Here is a 14,491-nt window from a genome sequence, read left to right as displayed (position 1 = left end):
ATGAAATTATTGTACACAAATGGAATGTCCCTTTTTGCATCTCCAACTCCAACGCAAGGCAAAAAACATTTTGAACATTTTGGGACATGCACGTGCAGCAGGAAGCCCCACGTCCGTCCATGCCATCCGTGCCACTCGTTTCCATCATCAACGTTCAGTCCTGTCGTTGGTGCACAATGGACGACTCATGATTAAAGGATGTTTATTAAATATTCATGTAAATGTCAATTTAAAGCTACTGTTATGGGGTTCTCTTCACCACCCCCAACTATATTTCCCCACCACCCCCCTATACCCCTTTCGATTGGGTTCTGTCCAATGTGGAGTGTCAATGTTGGCGGCGTTGTTTTTCTTTCTTTCTTTTTGTTGTATTATTATTGATATAGCGCGAGGATTCCACAATTGAAAGGTTTTCCTTTGCCCCTCTACGCTTTCAACTCTGCCGCCCTTAGTGCGTGACAGGGTAGCAGAAGGGAGTGTGGTGGGGCAGGGACAGGAAGGAGGGTTGAATATGGGGGCATTGGGTGGTTGTAGAACTGAAATAAATAACAATAGATTTATGGCAAACAATACATGAAATGCATTCAAATGGAATGAAATGTGAGTTTGGTTTGGTATTTGATTTTTTTCTTGTCTTCGGAAATTTGCATTTATGTGAGGGGCCACAGGCTAAAGTTTATTTCTATGAATTCAATGACTAGCGTCACAAGATACGGTGAAAGTGAAATACCAGAAACCTTTTCCAACACTGCTGCTTTCACTTTGAACAGTCTGGCAACCACTTTGTTTTTATTTTACTTTCATTTTTCAGTCGACGAAAACAATTTTCCAGTCAACAACTCACAAAATCAGAGTACAAAAACTAAGTTCCTAATCAGTAGAATAGAAGGAAAACAAAACGTTCAATATAATTTTGTGAACAGAGGGAAAACCAACGCAATTTCAATGACTGGTGATTATCAATCAACTCTACACGTCAATGAGGTCGATGGACAGAAAGATACTTCAGACGCAGAAGGAGCCGATATCGACGACTGGCAGAAGATATTTCGTAACGCGCCCCCGACCACCGCCATTGGGACCGCTGAAGGTGGCTACATCGAGCAGGAGCTGCAGGCATTTATGAACACACTCAATGTTGAAGATGATGCGGACGATGTCCAGGAGGTGCCCATACAGATTGAAACGATCGCTGTGGATGACGAAATAGACATTGGACTCGACAATACTAGAAAAAGGTTGTCGCAAAAGAAGCAAAAGCAAGCAGCAGGCACGCTGCAGAAGAAGCCAAAAGTGAAGAAACGGATTTTACGGAAGCGACTCGCTGAATATTCCTTTGTTGAGACCCTTTATCTGGCCGCCAACAGTAACAGCATTGACTTCCTGCGTTGGTCGAAGAAGGAAAAACATCTAATTGTGCCATATGTGGCGCTTCAGGAGCATTTGATCAGCTCTCGCCCCATGTTCCGTTGTCGCAGTGTCCTCCAGTTCGCGGCAGAGCTCTCGAGATATGGCTTTGAGCGTGTGTTTGACTTCGATTTCAAGGATGCGGCCAAGGCCACTATAGTCTTGGTCTTTCAGCACCCCAACTTTGTAATGGGTGCGCCGCACAAGATCCGTAAGATAAGCTACGTGAACATGCAAGAGGAACAAGAGAATGCACAGACTTCCGCAGCAGGACACCAGCAAAGGGACAATGATATCTGCACCACCTTTCACTCGTACATGTCGCCCCTGCAGGTGGCACGCTGCCGCCTCCACACGGAGCTGAGCTACCATTCCGATATGGCTCTGCTCCACGAATACGCCAATGAGTCCAACAAGCCGGTGGCCAAACGAGCCGGGCGTCCCGCACCCATCCTGGAAACGACCGTGGAGCAACAGCTTGCGGGCAGAACGGACAAGTTTGTGAATCCTTACGAGTCGGTGACCAAGATACTCACGAAGCAGGTGCCCTCGTATGCCGGCTACTATGGCAACGTGCCGCACCCGATGCTGGAGGACTTCTTCCAGGAGTACATGCCCCGCTATGGCATCAAGATAAGCGGCTACAAGCAGATCGTGATTGACGGCCACAACAACTCGAGTGACTTCAATCAGAATATACCAATTGGCAACGAAGACTCGGACGATGAGAACGATGATCCGGACAAGAGGGATGCCTTTGATCTGGAGGAGGTTATGCACCAGTTGTGCGACGAAGATGCCATCGCCAGCGAGGACGATGATGAGCTAGTTGAAGACTCTGTCGCAGTGGAGCTAGTGCTGAATGAAGACGACGGCACCTACACGTATATCAAAAAAGCTAAAGAAGAACAAAAGCCGCTGCCGAAGTTGGTTCTACCACAGAAAACGACAAAGAAACGTCAGCAGGATGATGATCAAAAAAAGGGAAAGCAACCACTGCCCAAGAAGTCAAAGAAATGCCTGGTACAAGCTGAGATCGAGGACGACACAACCAATACAGATACAGATACAGAAACGGGGCAGCCATCAGTGCAGCAGAATTTGAAGCCTTCTCTTCAGAATGCTATCGAGGAGGATGAGCTCTTGGATTTCGCTGGCGATGATGACGATAAGGAGTACATCGATCGGAAGGTGCTGCGCCGCACAGCCACGCTGTCGGCTTCCAAACGACGCAGCTACGAGTTGCGGAAAGTCAAGCGTGGCTCCAAGAAAAAATAAATGTTTGGAAAATTATGTGAAGGCTTTCAAAGCTAATAGAAAATGCAACAAGCAACCAAAAAGTCAAATAAAATATTATTCACCTACCAAAAAGTGCGCATAAAAGTGGAAAGCCATAACTCGGTCATTCTGGGAATTGGATATTTAAGTTTCTTCGGCTTTCCCTCAACGCATTCTAAACAATATTTGTGGTTAAAATATCTACACAAGTTCTCTCTCAACTTTAACCATCAGACAACCTCTCATCTGTTATCTGTTGCCTTCTAACTCCAAACACATTTAACAACCCCAACTTCTCTGTGGTCATCAGCATACTCGTATGCGTTATGCAGACCATTATCCATTATTTGAAATATTTTTTTAGGGGGCCATAACTTTGGACATGTGGTCAGAGACGGCACAAGGCAGGCAATTAAAGCCGCTTATCGGCTTTTGATCTCTCACGCCCTCAGTGCCCCATTACGAGGGCCAATCAAAAGTGTAATATCATCTGGAAATATCTTACCAATTCGAACAGAAACAAGCACCCACTCTCAGACACACACCGACAGACGGAAGAGAGAGGGAGCCGTGAGGCAAAGGAAAAGGCCCAGACAGGGGCACAATCAGTCGGATGTTTACAAGTTTTATGAGCCACCAAATAACAAGATGAACAACAAGCGGCAGAAGCAACAGGCAACAGGCAGCGGGCCAGGAGGCAACCGAAAAACCGAAACCCCAACCGAGACCCAGAGGGGCCAATCGAGAGTTGATTTCGAAGGGATTTCGCTTGGCAGATTCGCAAAAAGAAGTATTACTTTTTTAGCTGATTTTTTTTTGCATTCAGTCAGCACAGCGTGAGTCGAGACAAGATTTTTATCGTCTTTAATTTGCTTTTTATTTGATATCATATTTCAGGGACAGGCCGTATGTACTCGTACCTCCAAGAACTTAGCAAGAGCGTTGAAAACAAAAGGCAGGGAGGCATAAGCACTCCTCATCTGGCTCTCAACTCTCTCTCTCCCTCTGGCTATATTTTGGGTTGGAGCAGAACCTTGAGTCAAGACGTCATAATGCCATAAAAATGTCACATACTTTTAATAACTTTATGACAGCTACAAAATCATAAACAAAATGCTCTGACAGCATCAACCACACACAGGCTCGGAAAAAGAGCCAGAGGAGGGATAGTGGAGAGTGGAGTGTGGAGAGTGGGTATCGGAGTGTTTGCTGCTGCGGTTGAGATCTTTTGGGAGTCATCATAATGAGATGTGTCATGTTTTGCCTTCTGAGAAATGTGTTTCTTGCTCTTCGTTTCGTTTGCTTTTTGGGCCCCGGTTAGAGTAGGCGACGGTAGGACTCAGATGGCCTGGCTGCTGCCCCAGCCCCAGCCCCAGCCCCCCCAAGAGTCACAATTATGAACATGACAGGTCGATTATTAAATTGGATGTTCAAATGATGTCTTTTAGGGGACTTTGAACTTGAGATGACAATGGATTTGGTTGCCTATCAGCAGGGGTAAATGGGATAGATTGAGTTGAGTCAGGGATGCGCAGAATTATAGTTAATAAGCTGATGGGTTGATAGAGCTTCTGAGAAGTGTAGATATTTAAAATTATTCGTATTTGATTGATTTTTTAATGCTGAAACTGGCTTTTTATGAACCTTCTTTATAGATAGAAATTGTTTGCACTATATTTTGCAGCTCCTTTTTCAGGTTATGAAAAAAATGTTTCAAGTAGGAAAATTTGACAAACCTTCAGCAGATTTTTCAACAATTGTTTTCATAAGTTTTTTTCCATTGCTGTGACTCCTTCATTCGCACACCCATGCCAATCCTTAACTTCTATTATCTTTCATCTCCCTCATGCAGGTTTCACCTTCCTCTGCCACTACTCACCTCATACGCACACTTACACACACACGCTAACACACACTGACACGAACAGACCAGACATGGCCAAAAAGCCCGCAATCGGAGCTTTAGTTTCAACGCATAAATTCGCTTTGCCACAGAAATTATGGAACCAGAAATAAAGTCGAGACTTTTGCTGCATTATAATGAAGCCGCCAAATACAAGTAAGCGGGGACTGGTTGGTGGAGCTATTGGGAGCGAGGGGGTGTCTCGAGAGCAGGAGCAGAAAAAACTGAAATAAAAATGCATGAGACTGAGAGCGGAGAGTTATTAAATGCCAAGTTATTTGTCGTTTAGCTGGAAATCCATGCAGGTCGGCGGCAGTACTTTAACTTCTTTCTGTGTTTTTTTTTGGTTTGGTTTGGTTTTCGTTTCGGTTTTGGTTTCTTGTGTTTTTGAGACTTCTTTACGACTTTGAGTAGGAAATCTTTACGAGTTTCTCGGGTGAGACAAATTTATTGGCAAAGTATAAATGGTTTCTTTACTGTTCATTTCTGTCCGTTTCCCTTTTTATTTTCCCCACTTTTTGTATGCGCCCCCCACCCATTTTTTGTTTTGGCTTTAATATGAAGTCGTAAAAAGATTTTTAATGATGCATAGCGTTTGTAAAACTATTTACATATGCATCTACATACGTGTATCTATGTATGTATGCTTTATGGAGGCAAAACTCCACTCAGACTCCACGGAAACTCCAACACCAAACCGAAAAGACGTGGGGCGTGCTTTTCTTCAAGGTTTGGCAATTTGTCTTTTGATGGGAAAAATCTTGCAGGCACATGAAGTGTGGAGTTTGGGGAGAGATCTCTGAGTGGAGAAGCATTATTAATGGATGGCCTTTTAATGGTCAAGACCAGTTTTAGTTTTGTGGAAGTGCCGTTGGAGCAGCTTGTCTTTGCTGATTGGAAATATCTTTGATCTGACAGTGATATCCGATGGAAAATAAAATGTGGGTAGGGCCTAAGAATATGAATCTAGAAGGAGAGAGCTCGAACTCTTAGTAGAGAAATTAAATACCATAACGCATCATCTATTACTCATGTTTAAATCCAATAAATAGATGAACTTTCTAACCGAAATCTTTCCAATTGGGAAAACCCATTTACAGATTGTTTTAACGATCTGAATTTGCATCGATCATTTAGAATAAATCATAAAATTCCAAAGAAGAAGGCAATAAATCCCCTTTTAATTCTCGATTAGCAGCAAAATCGAAACTCAATTTGCCATTTTCCCCTTGAGTAAATAATTTGTTGCACATTTTGTTAAGAACTTTATGGCTTATCTTTATGCTTATGCTTTTGGCCAAATTTCAACTTTATATAAACGCTTTTGCTGTACGGTACAGATACATATTTATGTACGAGTGGAATATGGGAACTGTGGCAAATATTCCGACCAATTTATTGTTGGAGTGGAGAAGTTGCTCCTCTGAGTTTGGCGCGTGTCCTTGGGCCTTCCTTCTGGTTTTTTGTTTTGTTGTGGAAGGTAGAGGAATTTTATGATTGCACAAATGCAAAATGCATAACAATCACAATTGTACAAAATATTTCGCTAGCAAATTGGGATTTATGTGTATGAGATATGGCCTCGTTCCTTGCGAAAACTTTTAGCCATTGCAGTCAAAGCCTTCCTCCACCTTCCCCGAGTGTAGTAACCCAGTTTCAAATTGCTTTTTTATTTGCCCAATAGCTTTGGGGAATGCGACTCCAGATATGGTTATGGATATGGATGTTTCCTCGAAGTACTTTATGCAAAATTTGCCAAACTTTTGATGCTGCCACAAACAGTTAGTAATCCTCCACGGGAGTGGGTATGCAGTGGCAGGCTCCGGGGGTATTCGCACTTAGCCAGCGCAGATACTGATTGACTCTCGTGTAGACGCCGGGTGTATTGGGTCGGGCACAGCCCACGCCCCAGGACACGATTCCTGCTAGCTGATACTGGCCCGGCCTCTCGTCGAAGGTCACCTGAAGAGGTCCACCGCTATCGCCGCCACAGGCATCCTTCCCGCCCTCGACCAGCTGTCCGGCACATAGCATGTTGTCCGTGATATCTTTGGGTTTGTATGCAGTGGAGTTGCGGCAAACACTTTGGGGTATTACGAGTACATCCACCTCCTGAAAAGGGTGGAGAAAATTAATGTGAGTCTGTGGCGTTCCTCCTCCCGTTACCTGCAACGTTTCACTGGCAAATCCATCTTCTTTCTGTGCCCCCCAACCCGTGACAATGGCCATCTCGTGATCAAAGCTGTGACCTTGGATGGGCAGGCAAACGGGTCTCAGGTGTAGACCCTCCACATCCACGGGTTGACTGAGCCGCAGCAAGGCGATGTCATTGTCGAAGCTGCGCGGATTGTACAACTCATGCACCTTGACCTTTGAGACAGATCTCTGAACCAGCAGATGCACGTTCGGATGATTGCGATTGTGCTCGAGGAAGCGCAGGGAGAGCAGCTCCGCCGGCGCTCCATCCACACAATGGGCTGCTGTGAGCACGTACAGATCGTTGATCAGGGAACCCGCGCAGTAGAAGTGCTCGTGGATCAGTATGACGGCCATCCATGGATACTGATGGATGCGCGTCTCCTGTCCTCCCACGATCTTGTGGAGTGTGTTGATCAGTCCACAGCGACACGTGCCGCATTCTCTTTCAATGGGAAAGGGGGTGGAGCTGCTGCTACTCGTTGTGGTTCTGCTCGTGGTGGGTGCCGATGTCGTGGTCGTTAGTGGTGGCAAAAAAATCGACGTAAGCCACTCGAAAAAGTCTCCCTGCTTTGGCAGGATGTTGCCTCCACCCCGAGCAATTGTCCAGCCCACGCAGCAGCCGAAAATGATCCACTGTAGCTGCATCTTCCTTGGTCTTGCGGCAACTAAACACTCGGCCTCGTATGATGATCCATTTTAAGCAGAAATTCCATATGCAAGTACGCCCCTCCCCGCCCCTCTCCACGAATCTAATCTCGTTTCACCGAGGAGAGACCTTGTCCGGGGCAACTTTTCAGTTGGCAAACCCATTTTCCATGCTGTCGCACAAATGAATTCATGAAATGTTTGCCATCAAAGTGTAAAGGCTCCCCCCAGGCGGATCAACCATCGGCGCAGCTCCAGCCCCCCGTGTGTGTGTGTGTGTGTGTGTGCCGAAAGTTGGGGGAATATTTTCATGAATTGGTAATTGATGGTATACAAGTAAAAAGTACCTTTAATGAGCTAAAGAGTTTAAATTTATTTAAAAACGAGAAGGGACGTGTGAGACGCTTCTTACGCGTCACAACTTTTATACCCGGCACTCAGTACTACATCTGCACTTTAGCGGTTATTTGTCCAATTTTACATTTTTTCTTCATCTGTCATCTACATCAACAACACTACTCACGCCAACACGCTCCTTTAGCTCGCCACCCTCCCCTATAGACACACACTGTAGAGTCGCGGCAGAGTCAGCGGCAGAGGAAGCGGCAGAGGCAGCGGCAGAGGCAGAGGCAGTGACGTGTCAGGGGCCAGGCCATAAACAGCGCGAAGCAGAGTGTGAATGCTGCGGGACGGGGTGGGTTTGGCTACTGCAAATTAATTTCTTCATTGTGGCTATAATAATGATCCAATCGTATCCCAATTTGGTGATCTGATAGATATGGTCATTCCCTACGGAATGGCGTTTTTAGTTTTCTGCTATCTTCAAAATTGTAGATTTGGGAGGTTTTCGCCCTTTTGCGGAGGCGGGAGGGGGCGTGGCTCATTTTTGAAATACACTTGTAACAGTGTGAGCATACAGAAGTCTGGATGCAAAATTTTGTGGCTCTAGCTCTTATAGTCTCTGAGTACTAGGCGCTCATCAGGACGGACAGACGGACAGACGGACAGACGGACAGACGGACAGACGGACAGACAGACAGACAGACAGAGACTCGGCTATTGATGCTGATCAAGAATATATATACTTTATGGGGTCGGAAACGTTTCCTTCTGTGCGTTACATACAACCGTTATGTGCACAAATACAATATACCCTATTTACTCTTCGAGTACCGGGTATAACAACATTTAATGGCATTCATATGGAAACGGTTTTCCCTGCGACATTTCTCCTTTCTGCCCTAATTGACAGTTTCCATAATTTTGAACTTCTTTTCCAACTACTTAACGCAACTATTTATGCAAATCAAATGCCCCAGTAAGCTGCCCAATCACGAGAGAGAGCTGACACTCAACCAAAGATGCCATCGTCTGGCTGGCTGTTCCATAGTCTGTCCCCATAGTCTCTGCCCCAAACTGGCAGACATGTCATATCTGTCTCTGGTGTAAGCTGGCACAATAATCTGTAATAGGCTTAGGCCTGAAATATTGACGCTTAGTGACCGCTTAGTGGATGCCAAATGACTAAGTAACATTCAGCTCTCTGTGTGGAAAACTTCTTGTCGTTCTCTTCACCATTCTGTTAGGGGTAATTAGAAGACATAACGAGTGAGGGAAGCCATGGGCTCTGAAAATTAGTGAAAGCATTTTCATAACAATTTTCCTGTGTGTTTGTGTGTGTGGTTGTAAGCTGCTTATGTGTTGAAGCTTTTTCCCAGGGTGTAGTGGTGGCCGGGCCGATTCCACTTTGACTCGGATTAATTGAATTTTTTGGGGTATATCCATTCAAGCAGAACTGTACATTGAATGCCCCTTCCGGCCTTCGTTAGCACACGACTTCAATTTCAATTGCCACGCCCACATTTGTTCATAAGTTTCATGCTTCAACGCCCAAATGGTAGCATTTCCTCAGTTGCATTTTATAGACTGGACTGCAGAACAAAACTTGATGAGGCGAATTCAATATGAGGGATGACAGAGAGGGGGCGGGCGTTGCTGCAGCGCTGCTGGGGCATGGTAGTAGCGCCCCAGTAAATTGTCCAATTATAAAACTGCGTAGGCCAGGTAGCAGCCAGCCAGCCAGCCAGCAAACACTCGATGTGGCGACCCAACCAGTAGCTCGGAGACGTCGTCTCAGAGAGCAACTTGAGAACTCTCCATGTTCCCTGTCACTCTTGATATTCCCCCGCCGCTTAATTGATATTTATGGAAATGGGATTTCTGTCCGGGAAAGTGGAGCATGTGGGGAGATTTACAAGCCACAACATTGAACTTCATTCGGCGACGACTCATTAGAGAGTTGGGTGGGGGGCAGCAACAAAGAGGCTGGACTGCAACTTCAACTTTTGTCAAGAAGTTTAAGCAGAAAAGCCTGAAAAAGTAATCCACTGAACCACAGATGCAGGCCAATGCAGGAGGCAGTTGGAGAGAAGAAGGAACCCTGCAGCTGGACACAAGCTTTTCTCTGAAGAAATATCGCTTAATTGTGGCCAAAGCAATAAACATGTCCGAAGTGGGGCAAAGTTTTGGCTATCCACAAGTTTTGTTTGCCAAAAGAACAAGAGAAAAGCAATTAAAATGTCTCAAAATAAGGAAGAAATCGTAGTTTAGAGGGGAGAACAGTGGTCAGTGGACTTAACATAGAGTTTATACAAGAAACAATGTTAGCTAACATTTAATTATATTTCAACATTTCAATTGTTTACTCTCAACTCAAGAGCTGCAGTTGCATAATTATTTAATACCAGAATGTATCCTTATCTCAAGCGAATGTTTGCCCGCTGTGTAGGTTTGCCACGCCCGAAAAGAAACTTTGCTGGTTTGGGTTATAATATTTATGCATATATAAAATATCTTGACTTGCAGCATACCCAAAGCCACTACTTAGTTGTTCGACATGTGCTCTTGGCTGCTATCCTGACAGCATCGGGCTTTAAAATACAGCTTACAAAACACCAGGCAAACATTCCGTCAGCGGAGTGTGCGGATGTGGCATGGGCATGGGCATGGGCATGGGGATGCAATTGGAGGGGGCAGCCGCAGCGTTTGCAACAGCTTTTAATTAAAAGCAACATTTTCACAGGCCACGGAACAAGCTTATTAACAGTTACGTTACCCACAGCGCTCCTCTGTTCCTTCTGTACTCTTTTACCCACCAAACTAAATCCACGCTTTGGCGGAGCAAAAAAAAAACAAACAGAAAAAAAATACTGTCAATTGATAAACAAGTCAACTGTCACTTAGGCCCAACATTGATAGCGACGACGACGACGACGACGACGACTACTACGACTACGAGGAGTGGTGCCTGCAAGAGGAATACGAGGACGAGGACGTATCGTTAATCAGGCAAAGTGTCCGCAGAGGAGTCCCAATCGAATCCTGCTGCGCCTCCACCCAGTACCCAACTACAACTCCATCTCCATCTCTACCACCGCCCCAGATCCCAACTGCAACTCCACTTGTTGCTGCCGGCTGATGGCGATAAGCCACGACACATGTCACAAGATTTTTATTTTCAGCCTCGGTTGTTTTTGTCTCTGATTTTCTTTTTGTTTTATTTTTACTGCGTTTGCACATTTTATATGTTTTATTTCTTATTTTAATCAAAAGTGGAAATTAAACGCGGCTAATGAAGATTTTAATTGCGTGCAACATCGAAATGGAATTGCATGTGGGTTTTGTGGTCTGGTCTCGTCTCGTCTGGTCTGGTCGGGTCGCTCTCTGTCTGGCTCGCATTATAGTACATATATCTGTACATATATTCATGCACTCGTACACAATTTATATATAGACTTGCATGCTGCTTAGGATATTTACATGATCAGCGTTTGTTGCAACACGCAATCGATGGTTTGCTTAGAGCAAGAGGAAAGGGAACAACTTTAACCAGACATGAAGCTCTGGCAAATAATACACTATTGGCTAAGCCGCTTATGACAGGTACAGGGACGACAGTGGTCCAGGCACAGTGGGCATCAGACAGAGATAAGTGGAAAGAGAAGGGGAAATACAGTGGGAATGAAAAAGTTTATTGCTTTGGCATTTCGGTCAATTTGGGGGGCAATTTGGCAGGTATTTTGATGAATTAAAGTTGAGACTAGACGCTGTGATACCCTGTAATAATTGTTTGTTAGCTTGAAACAAATAGTAAACCATCAAATAATACCTTAGACTCTGCAAGGTGAAACTTTCCAACCTCCAACCATTCCATAGTGCCCATAAATTCCCATATACCCTCTCCGCACGTAGAAGCTATCATCAAACAGTTAAAGAGCAATTGATTGCTCAGACAATAGAGACACGGACACACAAAATCCTTTGTCATTCAACCAATTTACATAGAGCCGGTCGCTGCTCCCCCACCTACACTTCCTCCCTCAACCCCGAAACAGAACAAAAAAATAAAGAGGGAAAACGAATGAAAATGTGAAAAATGTCACGCTTCATTTGCTTTAGCAGTTCAAACGGACACCTGGCCAAAGCCAAACTAGAAAAAAAGAGAAATGGGAAAGTAGAAGAGGAATATAGACAAAAAAAAAACCGTCAACTACATGGCCCACAAATTCCATGAAAGACATGAAAAACAAATCGAATCGGACAGATCGATTAGGCATACAAATGCGCAATTAGAAGTGGAAAAGGTGGACAATTTTTTTCCACTCTCTCTCTATGTGGATAGAGACTAAAGTATTTGCTGTAGTGAAATGTGGATGAGTGGCTGTTACCCTTTGTCCAATTAGGCGTCACAAATTATTGTATAGATGACAGGAGTCGGAAAAGGAAACGGAACAGGAACTTACACAGGATGTGGATAAAACTAACGAGGCATATAAATATATGGAAAGAGAGGGCAGGGCAGTGCATGGCTATCTCTATTTCACTCCCCTTTTCCCTTAAATAGTATTAAATTTTGTGAGCCGTTTTTGGGTTTGTAATTTAAGCGCCATTCGGTTAACCAAATTCTGCCGCTGGCCACAAATTTCAATAATCACCGACAGTTTTTAATTATCCAATAAACTGTGTAATGGGAATGTGTGTGTGTGTGTGCGTGTGTGTGTGTGTTGTGCCTTGCCCCGAAAAAGTAGTTTAAACAGGCATTTAATTATTATTTATGATTGTTTAGCGCATTTGCACTGAAATTGATATATGCGGTTTTCTCGTGTCTGGTCAAGTTTATTAATTTGTTAAAGCCGGCAGCGATTTGACAGAGAGCAACACCCCAACACAGCAGCAACACTCGATTGCCTGCCTCCCACATGCAATGCAATGTACATCTGTATGTGTGCACTATGTGGGCCTCTGTCATGTCGCCTGCCCATTACAATTACATATTAATTAATAACAATTTTCTTTCTGGCACTTTGCATGGTGACGGAGGCGGGTGTTGAGGCTTGTTCAAATTATAATTAACAGATTAATACATGAGAGGAGCAAAAGGAGAGGAGAGAAGGCAAAAGCAAGGAGAATAACTTCGAAATGGGAGAGACTTTAAGGCAGAGTTTTTCTTTTACCGTGCAAATAGTTAAGTCTTCAATCTGTATAGAATATTCCGCCAAATGCAAACGGGATGGTTGCCAACCGGTTATGTTAATTGCATTTGCGGCATTTCCACTCGTTCGATTCGATTGAGAGTCCCGCTCATCTTAATTTGGGTTAATTTAGCTTGCCACAGCCGCCAAAATGGCAAACATTTCCTGCTTTCTATTGCTCACATGTGCCACAGACTTCAGTTCGAATCTCCCCTCGCTCGCTTTATCATGCCAACGACAATGCAAACACAGCGATCCAAAGGCTGAAAAGCAAACTCAATGAGCAACGCCTGCGTGAAAAATGCAAATCAATTCAATTAAAAAAGAACAAGAGCAACAAGCGACAACAGCCACAGCCACAGCAACAAATGCAACAATGGCCAGGACGTAGAGGCACATGCCTCAATGCCACAGCCGCCGCAAGGTAAAGAAACAACGATCTTTCCCAGTGATGCATGGAAAAGAAAAGAAAAACCTCCACAAAGGAAACAACACGCTCCATAAAGATCCCAGACAACCGCCATCACATCTCCCTCTCCCTCTCTCTCTCACTCTCTCACTCTACAACACATGCCACAAAAGTGTTGCAGTTACAAGAATTTTAATCAAGCGTTTAACACTAAACGCGCCACAAGTTGCACAGCAACGTGAAGAGAGACAGAGGGAGAAGGAGAGGGGAAGCTGTGCGGCTGCGCAGACGCATAAACAATTTTCAAATTGTTGTTGCTGCTGTTGCTTTGGTTGTTGTGTCTGCCCCAAAGCCTTTATTGGCATTGTGTTGCTGCTACAGCGACCGTTGTTGCTGCGTTGTGTTGCAGTGTTGCATAAATTAACTTGCCGCTTGTCTAGGCCCGGCAGCAACATCAACCTCTGTGCCCCGCTCACGTCTCCTCGCTGCGGCAGGCATCTGCGTGCCCAGCTTCTTGCTGGATTGGGCCTCGGATTGGGACTTTTCTTTTTCTTTTCCTTTTTTTTATTTTTATTTTGGACAAATTTAAATTTGCATGACAGACGCACATTGATCATACTCGCATCGGCGCAGGGACGGGGGTATATCGGTGTCCGTATGGGAGTACGTAGATACATGCAACAAACGGATCTCCAACTGTGCGAAATGCTGCCGCATAGACACCCATTCCCAGTTGCCTTTTCGCCAAATGGTTTGAAAGGGAAAGCTTCAACAAAATATCAGCCTGACAGTCCATTAAATTTCTGCGAAATTGTAATTGAGAACCAGCCTCAGCCTCTGTTTGTTGTCGATTCAATGTGGTTTTTCTTTTCAATTAACCAAACATGCGGAGCACTCAAAATGTCATTTGGCTTTTGTGGCAAATGTTTTGTGCTTTGCCACAAAAATGTGGGACAACTGGCGGTTCAAGTATCCGAGAAGAAAATGCGTGAAACTCCCATAAAAAATCATTCAAGTAATCACAACAAATTAACATAAATCTTGTTCTGTCGTCGCAAAGCATTTTCAGCATCCATGGGGATTGGGGACTGGGTATTGGGGGATTTGTGGAGTTGGGTG

At 44.5% G+C, this 14,491-nt stretch overlaps 2 protein-coding genes across 2 annotated transcripts; one reads left to right on the top strand and one right to left on the bottom strand.

The window, feature by feature from the left end:
- The first annotated feature begins 828 nt into the window (after positions 1–828).
- On the top strand, positions 829–2,712 carry LOC117890302. Its single transcript, XM_034795076.1, has one exon. It carries the CDS (start codon positions 946–948, stop codon positions 2,683–2,685), a length of 1,740 nt encoding a protein of 579 aa, XP_034650967.1. The 5' UTR covers positions 829–945; the 3' UTR covers positions 2,686–2,712.
- Positions 2,713–6,370: 3,658 nt separating this feature from the next.
- Positions 6,371–7,432, bottom strand: LOC117892611 (mite allergen Der p 3). Its single transcript, XM_034798962.1, has 2 exons — positions 6,755–7,432; positions 6,371–6,700 (listed from the first exon to the last, which is right to left on the bottom strand). Exons 1-2 carry the CDS (start codon positions 7,430–7,432, stop codon positions 6,371–6,373), a joined length of 1,008 nt encoding a protein of 335 aa, XP_034654853.1.
- Positions 7,433–14,491: the final 7,059 nt, after the last annotated feature.

Source organism: Drosophila subobscura, chromosome E, assembly GCF_008121235.1.
Source record: "Drosophila subobscura isolate 14011-0131.10 chromosome E, UCBerk_Dsub_1.0, whole genome shotgun sequence".
In the NCBI taxonomy this organism is placed as follows: domain Eukaryota; kingdom Metazoa; phylum Arthropoda; class Insecta; order Diptera; family Drosophilidae; genus Drosophila; species Drosophila subobscura.
The sequence above is the reverse complement of the archived record's forward strand: the minus strand, read 5'-3'. Positions and strand labels throughout refer to the sequence as shown.

Bases quoted from the DNA above. Each gene is read 5' to 3' on its own strand.
- LOC117890302 (XM_034795076.1), top strand. From the start codon at position 946: ATGACTGGTGATTATCAATCAACTCTACACGTCAATGAGGTCGATGGA.
- LOC117892611 (XM_034798962.1), bottom strand. From the start codon at position 7,432: ATGCAGCTACAGTGGATCATTTTCGGCTGCTGCGTGGGCTGGACAATT. The intron at 6,701-6,754 runs GTAACGGGAGGA...CACCCTTTTCAG, and splicing joins TTGCCAGTGAAACGTTGCAG to GAGGTGGATGTACTCGTAAT.